Source organism: Etheostoma spectabile, chromosome 9 (assembly GCF_008692095.1).
Source record: "Etheostoma spectabile isolate EspeVRDwgs_2016 chromosome 9, UIUC_Espe_1.0, whole genome shotgun sequence".
NCBI lineage: Eukaryota > Metazoa > Chordata > Actinopteri > Perciformes > Percidae > Etheostoma > Etheostoma spectabile.
In genome coordinates this window covers 33,581,332-33,599,094 of record NC_045741.1, presented here as the reverse complement: position 1 = coordinate 33,599,094, position 17,763 = coordinate 33,581,332, and the positions used below count along the sequence as shown (strand labels likewise).

The following is a 17,763-nucleotide window of genomic DNA, read 5'->3' as shown; positions in this document are numbered from 1 at the left end:
AGGATCTTTGTAAATTACAGAGTGTGGTCTAGACCTACTCTATTTGTAAAGTGTTCTGAGATAACACCTGTTGGGATTTTACACTATAAATAAAAATTGAATTAAGTGAACAGTCAAGGACCTGAAGACAAGGTATCAGATTGCACTTAATCTTCTACATGTTTTATGGGGGTTCTGTGCCTACGAAGACATGTATTAACTAGTAATCTTTGAGGTTCTTAGATTCCCTTTTTAACATCTAACTACACCATAAACATTTCCCTAAATATCAAACTAGTTCTTTTAAACAGGGAGAGATATATTTAAAGCGACAGTGTTTGATGTGATTACATCTGAACGATGTGACTTAGAGGCAGTATCTACAGACTGAACAACAGGCATTGACCCCTGGGGTCCTCCACTGACTATATCAGCCTTTATTTTTTTGAGATCAATTCCCAATAGACACAGATAAATAATGGTCTTTTGGTTAAGATGCCAAACAAATTAGCATTGAGACACTTTTGAGTTGTGTTTGAATGTTATCAACTCTGTGGTTTGTATGTCAAACTAACAAGTTAAGACATTATATCTTAATTTTTTCATTTGCACTTCACTAATAAGACAACACCATAATTCAGTAAGAAGTAATTTGAAATAACCAGAGAATAAGGGAAAGACAGGGCTAGTAGTTGTATGTAGAAATCTGTCCTGTATGTCAACTTTATCAAGTTGGCTTCTCATTTCACAGGTGGTTCAGTGAATACTGACGCCTGATAGGCTCATGGTGGAAGCAAGCACCTGAAGATTGTTGTTCTGTATGTCTGCTGCGTCCTCTTGTGGTTTAACAGAGTGCAGCTGTGAAACTGTTCCTGCAGAGGAAGAGGAAAGAAGATGAAATGGTGTGTGATGTGTGATGTTTGGTGCCGGGTGCGGAATAATTCAGACACAATGGATAAAAATCCCAAAAGAGTAGACATAGTAACTGGCATAATTGACTCACTCCATGCCTTGGCTCCCTTAACTGAGAATGATGTCTGGTCAAAGGTGGTTTTACTAAAGGAGATCCACTGGCCTGTGATGACTGCACCATGTCACTGAGAGCCTGCAAAGCCTGTTCATGTAAGCACTGGAATGCCATGTAGTTGTTGAGTCATGACACGTTCAGCTTTCTCAGGACGTGACCATGATGTCACGTGCCAATATTTTCACTGCACACTTGTGGAGCCTCTCTAACGGTTTGGTCACGTACGGACTTGCCTGCAACCATGAGAATTTTTTAAACCTCAGTTATTGTGCTAATAACTGTGGTAAAACCCCACTTAAAAGGTTAGACAGTCCCTAAATAGTCCAAATGAGTGTAAGTTGCCTTTAACAAGTTTTTTTCCTGTTTGTCAAATTTCAGTACAGCACTTATGTAAAAGTAGATTCCACCACGGAAAAGTTCAGAGGCCCAGCTATGACATCCGAAATACTGATTTGTGGCCACTAAATACTAATTTGTGGCCGCAAAATGCAAATTTGTGGCCACTAAATACAATTTTGGGAAAAATGATGTAGCCTATGGACAACATGAGGGTAAGTGGCCACAAATTAGTATATTGTGGCCACAAATTTGTATTTTGTAATGTAATATCTGGGGCTCTGTAGGTACAAGAAGCACACTTCTCAATCTTGTTATTAATTTAAAAAAAGATTATATGTATTATCTTTATGTTTTTATTAATTATATAGGCATGTATAATAGGCTGATGTTCTTTGAGGACAGGTTGCCTGGAGACTTAACAAAACAAAACAAAACATCTGTAACCTGAGCACCTGTTTATTCATCTGTTTGTTATGTCGTCCATCAGCTGGATGACCTCTGTCTAATGTAATCCATCCAGATAGGGTTAAACAACAACAACACAGCATTAAGGCCAACAAAGGTTAGAAAAATACAGATGAACATCCTGTTTTGTAGCACAGTAGCGGGTGATTTCTGGTACTGGATATCGGGCTGTATGAGGATTTGTTTCCTACATAAATTAACTTTCCAAATAAGTTACAGCCTGCGGTGAAAGCTCATTGAAGGCAGGAGGAGTTGTTTTGTTCGGGTGGTGATGACTCAGTTGTCTAGTGATGAAGACGACTCTGAGGAAGAAATGTTATCATAGCAGGACTCAAAACCTGAACCAGATTAACCGGTTAGCACCCAGATCGTCCCCTTACAGCTGCTGAGTTTTTAAAGACACTCAACAGAGGTTTTGAACATGTTTTAACCTGCAGTATAAAAACTATTTATTTATATAGGCCTGAAGTTCCCAGGGACTGGTGGTTGGGCTTTTAATCGCTGCATGTTGGCCCCAGGGTGGGACACACCAAGGGGTTTATTACCAATAAAATACTAAAGATGTGTGAAATATCTAAATTCATAGTATAGGTAGTTCTTTAAAGGAAATGCAGTGGAATCAGGAAGACATCAGGGGCCGAGATAAGACAGCAACTAGTTGATGAAGATATGCTTTTAGATTTCAGACGTTTCAGTAAATTGAGATGATTCAGTCCATTGAGGATTGTTTATGAAGAAGATGGTTAATGTTTTTTCAAATAATTGTAAAAAAAAGTAATTACTGTGTGTGACACATGCTGTAGAACTGCATGAGCCACAGATTGCCACATGTATTGCAGGACAGGCCTTTAAATCATGTGGCCTTCAATGTTTTTTCTGAAACTGGAAAAACAGGCTTCCAAATCAAACTCACAAAAACAGGAAATGTGTGTGTGTGTGTGTGTGTGTGTGTGTGTGTGTGTGTGTGTGTGTGTGTGTGTGTGTGTGTGTGGTCTCGTTCTGTATTACTGTTTCAGTTTCTTGGGTTTAGGCTACGTGTACTAGGCCTGTAGTACTCGAGTCCGGTCTTGGACTCGAGTCCGGACTCCAGACCATTTTTCTATGGTCTCGGACTTGTCTCGGACTCGCTAGTATTTGGACTCGGACTTGTCTCGGTCTCGGCCACTGGTCTTGCCAGATCCGGCTTTTGGGCTTCTGGTCTGGACCGAGTCCAGGTGTCTTTATTATGTTGATAATAATATTGGAGGGAAAGTGAAACCCAAAATAATTGTCTTGATACTGTCATGCATAAGACCTTTTTATCTGTCCTGGATTCGGTCTTGACTTGGACTCAAACCTTTTTGGAATTGGTCTTGTCTTGGACTCAAACCTCTTTGGACTTGGTCTTGACTTGGACTCAAACCTTTTTGGACTTGGTCTTGTTGGGACTCAAACCTCTTTGGACTCGGTCTTGACTTGGACTCGACTAGTCCTGGTCTTGGACTTGTCCTGGACTAAGGTGGTGGACGTGTACTAAAAGGTGCAAATTGACTGTGACTACGTTTACATGCACATAATAGTCCGGTTTTGGCTCCAGGATATTCTGAAAAAGACAATATTCCTACAAGCTGTTTATAGGGCTAATAAAAGGGAGTGTCCCATTAAAATTCCTGTTTACATGTAGCCCTGCAAAATAAGATTTGGTCCTATTTCAACAGCGGGGGCGGACTTGTTGGACCGTGTGAACACACACGCGCCCTCTGTCATTCCTTCAACCCTCATCTAGAAAAGGTCGGCTCATATTACCTGTTGATGTCCAAGTCTTTCTGAATGGTGCGTGCATGTGAACGTAGTCAGTGCGTCAGTGGCTTTTCCCAGTGATCTTGAACGCATCATCAAATCCTGCAAACTCGGAAGTTCACCTGCAGTCCACAGCTGTCTCTCCTCCACCCAGGTTCACTCACTGCCCCACCGCAGACCGTCCGGATTCCTTTACTCACACTTTTCATGTTTTTTAGTCTCCAAGCCAACAGAAGAAACCCGAGTTGAATGATTCGGTGATGCTGTGTCGCCTGTTCCTGCTCGCCGCTCTGCTGCCAGGCTGCTCCGGTAGGTAACAAGTTCATGTCGTCGAGTTCAAAGCAGTTAGTCTGTAACAAGCTCATGGAAATGTGTCGCGAGGCGTGGAAGTCAATGGCGGGATATAAGGAAGTAGGCTACATTTACAGAAAAGATGTACAGTACTCGGCTAGAGTCTGTCGGTGGCACAAACTACCACATTTTCACTTTATTTTTAACAAACCAAACAATGAATTAATGTCGTTTTAAATGGTTTATCCTTTAAACTGCTGCACGTGAAGGTGTATTGCCATGGTAGCCTACCTTGCACGGGGAGGCTAACTAATGGAAAGGGGTAGAAACCAGTGTGGAGCTATCAGGTCTACTTAACTCAAGTTATGTACAAATGTCTAAAGTGAGGTAGGGTACATGAGCTGAGAACAAGCTCATTTCTCTTCATTTTTGTCATTTTAAATGCTCGTGCATGTGAATTAAAAGTGTGTGCTAATAACATTGTTAGAAATCCCGTGTGACTGTAACTGAGTACATTTACTCAGTGGGTTTAAGGGACTTGTGTACTAGACGTTGTTGGTTGGACAAAACAAAGTCCTTTCTCACTATTTGTTTTCACAAATCAATCAATCAAGTGATTATTTTTGTATTGACATAATCCAAAATGACAGTCATTACTTAATAGTTCATATTCGGGCTGCGAGTAACAATTACTTTCACTGTCGGTTGCTTTCTGGATGAATGGATTAGTTGTTTTGGTTTCTAAAATGTCAGAAAATGGTGAAAAAATATGGATCAGTGTGTCCCAAAAAAGCTGAGACAACGTCCTCATGTGTCTTGTTTTGTCCACAACTCAAAGACATCCAGCTTACTGTCCCAGAGGAGAGAAGAAACCAGAAAATGAACATTTAACAAGCTGCAATCAAAGAAGACTTTTTTACATAAAAAATGACTCAAACTGATTTAATTATTAAAATAGTTTACAATTAAAACTGTAATGCGTAGTTTCTGCTGCTTCATGATTTAATATTTTTTAAATATTAATTTACCAGAATCATTTCATTATAAATGAATAATTATAATATTTTTTTTCGGCCATCGAACGCCAATACCGATAGTTCGGGAAATGCGTGATATCGGCCCTTTATTTCTCACAAGGAAAATAAATGATCAGCCCACTACTTTCTTTACATTGTGATGTTTTATTCAATTTCATAGCATTCAAGAAATATTTGTTTATGAAAGAACATTGAAAAAAGTGACAAAAATATCGGCAAAAGCTTCAAAAACGTGCGGGAAAAAGCACACAAAAACGTCAAAATGCGTAGAGAAAAAAAATGGACATAAACATTGAAAAAAAGTGACAAAAACCCTTTTTTCAGTTTTGAAAATGACGACCAAAACGTTGAACAAAGTTTAAAATTTGACCCAGAAAAACAATGAGTTGCATGCTCAGTATTCGGAGCCTACGCAGCCTCAGCATTATGAGCATGGCCAGCTATACGTACAGTCTCCGGGGAGCAACGTGGGGTCCAGTGTCTTGCTCAGGGACACTTGGTGGGACATGGGGGGGGCCGGAGGAGCCGGGGATTGATCTGCCAACCTCGTGGTTGAGGGGCGACCATTCCACCTCCAAACCACAAACCACCCTGCAGTGTGTTTCATGGTCATACATGCATACTTTCACTAAAGGAACATTGTCTGCAGCTCGAAGAGCTGTGTTGAGATGTGTTCCCATGTGAAGTGGCTTGCAACACAGATATTGCAACACACCAAAGCACTCCGCCAAACCGCACGGTGCTTGCACTCCAAGGACAGATTTAATACCCAGAAAGCACCTTGTGTTTGCGTCACGCTTTAATGACTCAGCTGTTATCAGAGGGATTCAAATCAGATCAGGCTGATAAAATCTGCGAGTGTTTACATATCAGGTGTTGGAATTTAACCATGTAGCTACATTTACTTTAGCATTGTACTCTTAGTTGACTAACACTTCCATGATCCAGTTTTTCCAGCCGAAATGTTTTCTACGCCCATGGAAAGTGTCTGTTTTTCCCTCAGGGCAAGCTCCAAAGAGCCAAATTCTCTGGGCGGGCAAGGCAGAGTAAAGGGAGGTAATCAAGACTCCAGATCGGCTCATCTGAGCTTTCATTTTCTCAAAAGCAGAGCCGGGTACTCGGGGCTCGGTTTCCACCTATCACCATTTCTAAAGTGACATTGTCATGCCATGGGACCTTTAACGATGGCTCAGTTCCATCAAGTGTCCCAGGAAGCTGTTTGAGTGAGTCAGCGTGCACAACACCAGGGCCTCTCCTGAGTGGAATGCAGCCATCGTTAAAGGTTTGGAACACACCTGTGCTTTTCCTACTATGACACGTCAACATGTCTACGGTGAAAAAGGTCCAAAACAGCCTTGCAAACCCTGGGGGGAACCCTGCACCCCTTTTAAAACCCTCCATCCCCTCAGTCTAAAATGTTAAGCTGATGCAGTCCAAAAGCTGATGCTCCAAAGGAGTAACCTTTAGTTCTTTAGTCCTTTAGTCCTTTATAGGAAAATACAGATAACTGTAATCTAGGAAACCAGGAAAAGACACCACTTGTTTTACAATATCAACAGTTTCAGACCTTATCTGGCCTGATATGTCGATGTCAATATAATATTAATATAGTGGCCAGCACTACTTCCTTTTCACATTTGCACTCCAGTTTGCAGACTTGTTCATTCCTGGGTGCAGCATGGGGGCAGGTAAAAAACACTCTGCCACACCCCGTCAGCCCAGTTCAGGGACTAAGGAAAGTCCAACTGCGTCATTTGGAAGTGTTTATATGTGAAGGAGGAAATGTACAGAAAGATAGCAGAACAAAATGCTCTAATGACGTAATACCTGTAGCGTGCATACTGTACGTATGTGCAGCCTGAAGTATGTGTGTGTGCTCCATGTAGTTGTTAAATAAATTGTGTTTTTCTGGTGGAATTTCAGATCCTTTAACCACCTACAATTCAGTGGTCTATGAGTTGTGACCAAGTCTTTAATTTATATAATTGCTAAAGATTAGATTAGATAATACTACTAATTCCTACAGTAAAAAGCAAAAACTAATGGCCTGAAGGTTTTGTGCTTTTGGGAAAAGGGTTTAAAATGTCTCGCCGTTGTGCTTTTCCAACAGCCAGGTTTATTAAATACTAGGGTGGGGCGATGATGCGGTTTACTGCGGGTAGAGCTATTGTGACATGAGACTAGATATCGTCTTAGATTTTGGATAGCGTAATAGGGCATAAGTGTCTTTTCCTGGTTTTAAAGGCTGCGTTGCATTACATTGATGTCATCTTCTGAACTTACAAGACTGTTATAGCAGTTATGTTAATTACCTTTATAACTCACTTAGTTATCATATCCACATTAATGATGATTATCAAGAATCTCATTGTGTAAATCTTTTGTGAAAGCACCGATTGTCTTTGCACCGAGGGACCTGGTCTGGAGGAGGAACAGGACTTCTGCGGTTTGGCAGCATGTTGGGTTGCGCCCTAATGAGAAGGTCGAGCTGTGTCACTGTTAGTGTTTGGTATTCACCCTCTCAACAGTGTTGGCACAAGCCGACGGTTTGGTGACGCCATCTGAGTCTCATTATCATTTTTAATTAGTCACGGTAATACCGCGGTAAAGAGGAGGAGGTTTGACGCTCTCAACATTTGGATACCGTCCAACTCTATTAAATACACAACTGATCTAAACAGCCCTGCAGTCGGTGTAGTACTGGCTACACCACATATAGGTTGGGATATGCTTTTATATAAAAGATATTATCTACATCTATATTGATATGCTGGGGTAAGAGAATGAAAGGCTCTGGCTTGTGTGCATTTATTTAAACCAATCACAAGTTCCAGGAACATTTGCACCCCGCAAAAGACAGCGCCACATACAATATTAAGTTAACTGTTCACACATTACAGTAAAGTGAGCTACTTTAGTTAGCTGGGTACAGAGTTAAACCTACAAGAGGCCGAAATGGGTTTCTTCAGGAGGGGGGGGGGCGGCTGCTGTTTCCCTTAGAGATAGGGTGAGACGCTCAGTCATCCGAGAGGAGCTCGGAGTAGAGCCGCTGCTCCTTCGGGTCGAAAGGAGCCAGTTGAGGTGGTTCGGGCATCCGGGTAGGATACCTCCTGGGGGGGGTCCCTAGGGAGGTGGTCCAGGCACGTCCAGTTGGGAGGAGGCTTCGGGGAAGACCAAGGACTCGGTGGAGGAACGTCCAGCTGGGAGGAGGCCTCACGGAAGACCCAGGACTCGGTGGAGGGACGTCCAACCTGGCATGGGAGCGCCTCAGGGGCCCTCATTTGGAGCTGGTTAATGTGGCTTTTTCACGTCTTGGGAAAAGGGGAGTTTGGGGTCCCCTGCTGGAGCTGCTGCCCCCGCGACCTGATACTGGATAAGCGGGGATGGATGGATGGATGGATGGATGGATGGATGGATGGAAGGTTAAACCTCATTAGTTTTTACCAGTGTATCTCCATGTGTACCTCGTCCTCAGCAATCCCGCCAATCGGTCCCAAAGCATCCCAGTTAGAGAGGAAGTGTATTCTTTGTAAATCTTTACAATCATTCCCCAAAAGAACTGAGCAGGGTAATACAAATTGTTTTCAAAACTTGCCATTTTCAGCATGTAGCTTGCTAGTAAGTAGGTTGTTGTTGTGGTTTCCTGAAATAAAGGGAATGGCAACACACAGACAGCAGGACGGGAGGGGCAAAGCCTGAAATCTGGCTTCATCCTGGAAATGTCCTTCTGTTGTTGACCCAGCTGGTCAGTCTTTGTTGAGACAAATGTTTGTTAGGCTTGATGTTGGAAACAGAACCCAATGAGTAAAGTATGTCTTGATCTTGTCTATCTCTGTGTCTCCCCAGGAGCATCCTCGGTGGAGGATCCGGTGGAGCATGTCCGGGTCTTTGCCGGCGACGCTGTCCTTCTGCCGTGCAGCTTCAGCATCCCCGCCAGCGGCGAGCTCCAGACAGTGGAATGGTCCAAGCATGGCCTGGATCGCAACATTGTCTTCTTGCACCGGGGTGGCTACGAGATCCCTGAGGAGAAGCATCCGGACTTCTTGAACAGGACGAGCATCATCCCCAAAGAGCTGGAGAATGGCAACTTCTCGTTGAGGATCTCCAACGTGCGGCTGGCGGATGCAGGGACGTACCGATGCATGAGGATGTGGATGGACGGCCCTCGCAACGTCACATCGGTGGAGCTCGTTGTGGGTACGTCGTTAGGTTCAAAGACTTATTATAATTACACACGGACTCAGACTTGCTTTTTTGGGACTTTGCAAAGGGGAATAAAACTGAAACACAGTCAGCAGTCTCCGACCTCTCATCCCTTTAAGTGCGTGTGCACAGAAAATTGATTTACATAATGGGTGTAGTATATGGTTGTTTAACATAAATGTGGGCTAAAACATCATTGTTTTACATAGAAGTGCGTTAGTACATCATATTATCTACTATACTATTGGTTGGAAAGAAACTGGGTGTGCTAAGCAAGTTTGAGGTTAACACAGTTCACTGAAGTTTAAATATAGAAACAATAGGCAAGACAAGGTGTGTCCGGCTCTCCTCTTCTCAATGTTCTTCTTCATTCCTCAAGGTTTCAAAATACTCACATGATAACTTTTTAACAATCATATTTGTCCAGTTTTCATACAATATAACTTGTTCAGTCTCCACAACGTCCCGTCAAGTTTGTCCATCTTTGGATGACCGTCATCTGAAAAGGAACCAAAGCTGGGAGACAAATGTAGTGGAGTAAAAAAGTACAATATGTACCTCTGAGATAGGAAGTAGCAGAACATGGATATACTCAGGTGAAGTATTTCAAATTGGTACTTGAGTAAGAGTATATTTCACCACTGAAAAGCACAATGTTAATTATTATTATTAGTTATATCAGGCTGGGCGCCGAACGTCGATACTTTATGGCACCGAAAAAAAACTCTGATCCTATGAGTATTGGAAAAATATTTATATTTTGGTTCAAATGTTTGGTACCAAAAGCATCTGAGTGTCTGCACAAGCTTATCTGTCCTCTCTGAAGAGAGAGAGAGAGAGAGAGAGAGAGACTAAGGCTCGACACAACATAAAGCTTTGCTCCACGTATCGCCAGGGGCTCTGGACATGAACTCAGCATTGAGAACATTGTTTGTGTTCACACAGTTTATTAAAATAATTCTTCACATTTTGGAACATTCTGGCGTTTAGTTCAGATTCTGGTTCAGTTTTACAGAGATTGTTTCAATCTTTTACTGAGAAAACAAAGGCCACATCCACTGGTCCCCGTGTCTCAGACGCTGCTGTTTTATGTTTTTACATCATCGTGGTGTGAAGCTCTCTGTAGGTTAGCTGAATCAAACCGTCTGAAGATGTAACCTCGGCCTCTGGTGAACTGCCGCTTTCAACACATGTATTTGCATTTTGCAGATTAAACAATGAGTTAATTCAAAATCTAATTAAATAGTACTGTAGTGGCAAATATATAATTTTTCCACCGGTTATCTTATCAAGAAGAAAGAACATTGAGCTGAAATTATACAATTACACACTCTGGGTGTGGATCACAGTCACATGCACCATACTTGGTTACCTGCAAATAAACAAGTTGTGTTTATAGCTCCAATTTGATCTTTAATTAAATGATATATAGTAATAACCAAGGCTGGCAATAAAACCTTAACCACTCACACACAGCATGGCAGGGCGTGGTAGGTGTATATCGTATTTATGAATGGTGGAAACTTCCTTCTGCGTCCACACGTCCAATGATGATTGAATGTCTCCCAGAGTCAGAGGATTGTTAATAAGTATTGTCTCCATTAATGTGGAATGAGCGTTTGAGGGGACATTCAAAGGCCACACGTCGTGGGCGCCTGGCCAGATTCAGCCTAAAGCCTAAACGGAGGACAAACGGACACAACAACTCTTTTGTCCCTGCTGCTATGGGCTTTCTTAATAAGTCAATGTGAGGTGTGGACATCCGTGTAGCAGCCTACGTATTAATATTGTTTCTAGATGTATGGCTGTTGTCTTGTATAACCTCTGTGTTATTTATGTTCCATGCTGCTGCACAACAAATTGGCCCCCGAGGGATGATAAAGACTCCTTGAACCTGGAACGTTGGCCTTCTATGCGGAGATTTGCTCCTTGGGGTTTCATTTCATTAATATCATGTCACAAGTGGTGTAATTCCTGTTTTTTGTTTTTTTTCTAGCTGCCGTTTCTGAGCCCAAACTCTGGGTGACGTCGGCCGAGGGCGGAAACGTGACTCTGCGGTGCGAGGCCAGCTGCTGGCTGCCGGAGCTGCAGATCGACTTCCTGGACAAACAGGGGAAGTACATCCAGGCCGAAGGACCCAAAAGGGATGAAGACGCCCGCGGGTGTTTCACCGTGACACGAAGAGTGACTCTCCAGGCTGCTGCTGCCAACGGGTTCATACTTCCAACTTAAATTCATACTCTGCAAAAGGCCTGTTGGGTTCCACTTTCAAAACGTAACTAGTCATTTATCTTAAAATAACACAGGGTCACCTGCAGAGTCCACCAGCCGGAGACCAACCAGACCAGGGAAACGGAGATCATCATACCAGGTACACTGCCGCTGGGTTGCCAAACACCGGGGGGTTTATGATATTTTTAATATGTCAGAAAATTGACTCACATCAGCATCTTGTTTATATCCTTCCAGTTGATGGAGGGTGGTCCTGCATTCTGACGTCTGCCATCGCTGTTGGAGCGACCGTTTCACTTCTGTTAGTTGTCTGTCTGGGGAAGAGATGTGGCAAATGTGGTAAGTCCAGAACACTGAGACTCTACTGCCTTTGGCCTACAGAGTCACTCCTCAATTAGAAAAAGCAGAAAAAATCTATTTTGCATTGAGTTTGACTAGGTGTGTGTGTGTGTGTGTGTGTGTGTGTGTGTGTGTGTGTGTGTGTGCTGCGTGGATGGGTGTGTGTGTGTGGGTGTGGGTTGGTGTGTGTGTGTGTGTGTGCTGTTGTGGGGGTGTGTGTGTTGTGTGGTGTGTGTGTGTGTGTGTGTGTGTGGGTGTGTGTGTGTGTGTGGTGTGTGTGTGTGTGTGGGTGTGTGTGTGTGTGTGTGTGTGTGGTGTGTGTGTGTGTGTGTGTGTGTGTGTGTGTGTGTGTGTTGTGTGTGTTGTGTGGGTGTGTGGTGCACGGTTTATAAAGTAAAACAGTAGACTGGGTAAACCCAGCCCGATGTGCTGGCGATTTGACCACCTCCTGCAGGAGGATGAAACCAGTACCTTATCTATCCTGCTTACGTTGCAATTTTGCGTGGACCAATCACAAACTGGCTCATCCACCTGCCGTGCTATTGGCAGGTTTAACACAATACTTGGTCTGGTGATAGACTGTATTAACGGGTAATTTCTGTCGTTTTTGTATTCACACAGCGGAGGGACAAAAACTCCCGGTGTCCAGACAGCCGTCGGACCAAAGCACATTTAGTGGCAGCTCTGAGAATCAGTTGCTGCTGCCCTGCGTCACGATAGAGGACCTCAGGATAAAGCTTCGGGAGCAGGAAAATACAATCCTCCAGCTACAGAGCCAAAACCAAACTCCTCTAAGTCCGGTTGTTTGCCAGCACGACCGGCAGGTGGTCCTCCAGAACGACCGGCAGGTGGTCCTCCAGAACGACCGGCAGGTGGTCCTCCAGAACGACCGGCAGGTGGTCCTCCAGAACGACCAGGCGGTGGTCCTCCAGAACGACCAGGCGGTGGTCCTCCAGAACGACCGGCAGGTGGTCCTCCAGAACGACCAACCGGTCCTCCTCCACGGTCCTGCAGTAGACAGCTGCCCTCCAAAATCTGTCGATGTACGGCAGAAAAACACCCCAAAGCCTGGCGTCAAGCGGCAGAGCAGCGTCCCGTCGCCCAAACCCCCGGTCTACAGGTTCCGTCGGAACCACAGCAGCCCGGATATTTTTAAGTTCTTGTCCAGTTCTTCTGCAGTCAGCGCTTCGAAGAAAAAGCTCTCAAGCATTGGCCGTTCGAAGAGTGAAACATATGAGTCGCCTCTTCTGTTCCCCAAGCCTCAGCGCCGACATTCCTCTGTGTTTCCGTCGTCTAACAACCGCTTCAAACTCCTGGCAGATGTAACAGAAGAGCCATCCTAGTGCCGTACTCGCACCATACAACTTTACAAGCCATTGCAGTGTCGGCAGAACAATGTGCAAACCTTCCCTTAAGTTACCAGCTAACGCTAGCGCTAGCTAGCTAGCTAGCTTGGTTACATTTTTCAAAATGAGTGTAGTTGCAGTCTTTCAATTCATGACCCTGCAACATGCCGAGTCTTTATATATTGTGACGGTCTTTAACGTTAGATGTGAGATGGTTGTCTTAAGATGAGATATGCTAATATATGCTATGAGAGATGCTAACATTACTACTTTCTTCTGAGTGTTATAGTGCTCCCTCTTTTCTTCATTAAAGCCTCTGTGTTTACAGGCTTGTGGTGATGGGCAATGGGCTATAGGTGCCAAAAAAAAATGTGTCTTTCATGGAGCAAATAACGTTACATCTTTCTGATTGTGACATTTCCCGTAGACGTGTATAGTTTTTGATTGAAATGAAATTTCTGGGTTCCCAAACCGTCCGTGGTCCTCGCCCGGCATCATGGCAGTACCTGAAGTCTGAAAAAAACAGCAGAGTCCTATTTGATTATGATTGTGTCTGATAAAAGCAAGGGCCCTGCAGTGGAAGAAGGGAAAACATGTGACAGTTTATTTCAGGGAAACATGCCACGAATTAGACATGGCCCACATTTAAGAAACCAACACAAGGAGGCTAACCTAGCCTAGCTTAGGGCATGGATGTATGGATACATAGGGCATGACGGAGACAACCGCAGGACAGGGGACGCTGCAGGACAGGGGACGCTGCAGGACAGGGGACGCTACAGGACAGGGAATGCTAGAGGTCAGACGACGCAGCAGGACAGGGGACGCTGCAGGACAGGGAACGCTGCAGGACAGGGAACGCTAGAGGTTAGACAACGCTGCAGGACAGGGGACGCTAGAGGACAGGGAACGCTACAGGACAGAACGCTACCGGATGCTGCAGGACAGGGAACGCTACAGGGCAGAGGACACCAGAGGACGCTACAGGACGCTAAAGGACATTTGACGCTACAGGCTGCTTTTACCAGTGACCCCATAGCTGGTTAGTAAATACTCAGGAAGACCAAAAGCTGGGGGGACCGTGGGTTAATATGTGGATTAATACTGGAAGGGGGGGGGGATGTCTACACAACTGTGTGAGTCCATTGACTTCAAAGAGTTCACCACTTTACTCGAGCCAAAGTTCAAAACACCTGTTGATGTCTGTCTTCTTTAGTCCGTTGGCTGTTCAGACCAATGGACCAAGTATTCTTAATTTAATTTATTCCTAACTTAATTTCTGTACAAATTATGTAAATAAGAATTGCATGTTGGTTCTTTTTTTATCTGCCTTTTATATCTTCCACACTTACACAATAAAGCACTTTCTTTGTTTAATTTCAGTGCTCCCTTTATTCACACAATGCAAGGAGACACCTGATGACGCACACAGTGCGCCCCCTGGTGGATCAGTTAGAACAACACAAGATCTCTTTATTGTCATACCACAGGACACTGTAGTATGAAATGACATGTAAAGGTCACAGATTAAGGAATACAGCACAGAAACCATTAAAAACACCGTGGGAAAGTTGAGTTATTAGTTATATGAAATAAAATAAATAAATGCTTAAATGCGCATATGGATGTGGGGAGCATGTGGAGTGATAACTATATATAATGTAAAAAATAAAAAAACCTCCATCAGCCAGATTTTCAAAACCTTTCTAATAGGTTTGATGAGGTAGAGTTTAAATGTCTTAATAAAATATATATATTCAAAACTTTTAAAAAATGAGTCAGATTGGGAAATGATCTGGTAAATTTTTGCTTCAAGTAGCAAAAACCTGGAAGTAAGAAGTCTAATTTTAGGTTGAATGGGAGTCTGGGAAATGTAGGAGAACTTGACTTTCATCAGTTTTGTTTTTTTTCTTTTACAAAGCTTCATTGATAAATATCTTTATATTAACAATCAGGTCAAATTTGACCCATTTTCAGTTTTTTAATCACAAAAATAAATGGGCCTTCAAAAATGTCAACATTAGAAATATAACTTTAAAAAGAACATCAAAAAATCCACACAACCACAACATTGAAAAAGGGACAAATGTGAAAATAGTGTTGACAAAAACAAAATGTCATGGCCGACTGGAAGACAACACAAGGGTTAACCCACTTCCCTCTGTGATGGACTTGTGTTGCATAACGGTTGAAGCCGAGACCCCGAGTGAGGAAGTCGTCCGTCTGTCAGTCGGCAGTGAGACAGGATGCAGTTAACACCGCTGTGCCTGGCGCTGTGTGAGTACTACGCTTCCTCTACTGTGTAGGAACAAAGCTGGCTTTCTGGCTTTCAACAAGTCTTTATGTGCTGCTAGAGTGATCTCTGGTCTCTGGTCTCTGATCTCTGATCTCTTGTCTCTGATCTCTGGTCTCTGATCTCTGGTCTCTGATCTCTGATATCTGGTCTCTTGATACTCTGGTATCTGATCCTGCTGGTCTGGTTCTCTGATCTCAGCAGGTCATCTGATCTATGAGACTGGGTCTTGATCTCTGATGTCTCGTGTCCTGTTCTGATCTTGATATCTGGGTCTGTGATCTCGGATATATGATCCGTGATATCTGGTCCTCTGATCTGCGGATATCTGAGATTCCCCCCCCCGCACGGAATGATTATATTGATCTCTGGTACTTGGTTCTACCTGGATTGAGCTATCTGATTCCCTGATATGTCTTGATTTCAGTATCTGGTCACTGATATCTGGTCTCTATAGGCTGCTCTGGTCTTGCAGTGATATGATGAGTTTGTATCGATTGATGATCTGGATCTCTGATATCTGGTCTACTGATGTTCTGGTCTGAATATCTCTATATATATGTCATGTATCTGGTCTCTGTATCTGGTCTACTGATTACTCTAGTCTCTGATATCATGGTTCTGATATATGGTCTCTGATATCGATCTCTGATATCGTGGTCTACTGAGATATGGTCTATGATCTCTGGTCTCTGATATCTGGGTCTCTGATATTGATATACTGGTTTTTCTTCTCTGATATTCTGATCTCTAGGTCTTGATATCTATGACTCTGGTTCTTGATATTATTTTCTATGGTTTTTCCTCCTGATTCTCGGATATCTGGTATCGGTCTTGTTGGTCTCTGGTCTGTCTGATATCTGGTCTCTGATATATCTGGTTCTCATGGTCTCTGGTCTCATGATGTCTGGCGTTATGAAAATCTAACTCACAGATTTCAATCTGGTTACTGGTGTGTATGTTTATTGTTTGACTTCTGACTTTTTTGTTTTTTAATCCTACTTCTCGTGCTAATTTTCGTTCCTGTGTGATGTGATGGTGTGTGGTTGTGTGGGGTGGTGTGTGTGTGTGTGTGTGTGTGTGTGTGTGTGTGTGTGTGTGTGTGTGTGCGTGCGTGCATGTTTTGTGAAATGAAAGACATTTTCAATCATGAACTGAATGTGATTTAGGAAATAACTGGGATTTCAAATTCATCTTCTGTGTTTTGGTTTTGTTGGACACTGTGAGTCCAGTATGTGGGACGTTGTCTCGTTTCAGACATTTTGTCTTTCTCCCGACCTGTCCTGGTCTTCTCTCTCTCGTTTTCATCACTCAAACTTTTTTCTTTTTCATTCTACCGTCCTTTCCTCTCCTTCCTTTTCACGTTGTTCTTTCTTCTTTTTCTGTGCTTTTGTATCACTGTTTTCATACTTTTCATAATTTGTCCGATACGTTTCACACCTTCCTTCATTCTTATCACACTTTCATATTTTTTACACTTTCTCCTTTGTCTACTTTCTTCCTGTTTTCATTTAGTTTTAATTTTTTCTTTCCTTCTTTAAATGTATTTTTCACACTGTTTTTTTTACACTTTCTCTACTTTCTTCCTGTCTTCACTTTGTTTTCTTGCATCCTTTCTTTCTTTCTTAAAATTTTATAGGTCACACACTTCTTTTACACTTTCTCTACTTTCTTCCTGTCGTCACTATTTTCTTGGATCTTTTCTTTCTTCCTTTGTTTCTTTCTTAAAATGTTTTTGTCACACTATTTGTTTACACTTTCTCTTCTTTCTTCCTGTCTTCACTTTGTCTTCTTTTATTCTTTCTGTCTTTCTGCCATTGTTTCTTTCTTTAAATATATCTGTGTATCTTCCTTATTTTCATTCGTCTTTCGGCCATTCTTCCAACACGTCTGTTTATGCTTTTTCTCATTTGCTCTTTTAATTTTTAACCCCTCTCTCATCCGTCTCGTCCTCCGTCCCCCTCCCTCTGTCCTCCTCCCTCCTCCCCCCCTCCCCCCTCTTCCCTCGGTGCAGCCTGTCTTCAGATGAGCCCCGACAGGTCCCAGTTCTTCCGGTACGACTCGGTGACCCTGCGCTGCGAGGACCCGCTCAACTCCACCGGCTGGAAGGTGAAGAGGAAGACGGCGGAGGGCGGGGTCCGGCCCTGCTCCTCCGGCTGGGGCACCGCCTCCTCGGGCTCCACCTGCCTCATCGGGAACACCTACCCATCAGACACCGGGGCGTACTGGTGCGAGTCCGCGAGCGGGGAGAGGAGCCTCGGCGTCAACATCACCATCACCGGTACCGCACACAACACCCGGAGACAAGTCTAGTCTAGCAGATGTTCCTAACTTTTGGTTGGATATCTGTTACCTTCCTCTTCCTTTGTGTCGGTTTTCTAACCTCCGGTGGATTTCTGAGGACTATGGTTACCTGGTCCTCAGATCTCTGCA

General features: G+C 43.4%; 2 protein-coding genes across 2 annotated transcripts in view; one reads left to right on the top strand and one right to left on the bottom strand.

Annotated features, from left to right (window-relative positions):
• The window catches only part of LOC116695371 (ladderlectin), a gene marked incomplete in the record, with an annotated part of 7,648 nt that extends 3,958 nt beyond the window's left edge, over positions 1 to 3,690 (bottom strand). The window contains 1 exon segment of the mRNA XM_032525590.1: positions 3,596 to 3,690.
• The window catches only part of LOC116696240 (uncharacterized), a 19,807-nt gene continuing 5,681 nt past the window's right edge, over positions 3,638 to 17,763 (top strand). Inside the window, exons 1-8 of the mRNA XM_032527070.1 lie at positions 3,638 to 3,898; positions 8,764 to 9,114; positions 11,117 to 11,337; positions 11,425 to 11,491; positions 11,590 to 11,691; positions 12,313 to 13,033; positions 13,351 to 13,379; positions 17,345 to 17,611. Of these exons, the coding sequence (XP_032382961.1) occupies positions 3,850 to 3,898; positions 8,764 to 9,114; positions 11,117 to 11,337; positions 11,425 to 11,491; positions 11,590 to 11,691; positions 12,313 to 13,033; positions 13,351 to 13,379; positions 17,345 to 17,611 (1,807 nt within the window). The 5' untranslated portion in view covers positions 3,638 to 3,849. The remainder of the gene's footprint in view (positions 3,899 to 8,763; positions 9,115 to 11,116; positions 11,338 to 11,424; positions 11,492 to 11,589; positions 11,692 to 12,312; positions 13,034 to 13,350; positions 13,380 to 17,344; positions 17,612 to 17,763) is intronic.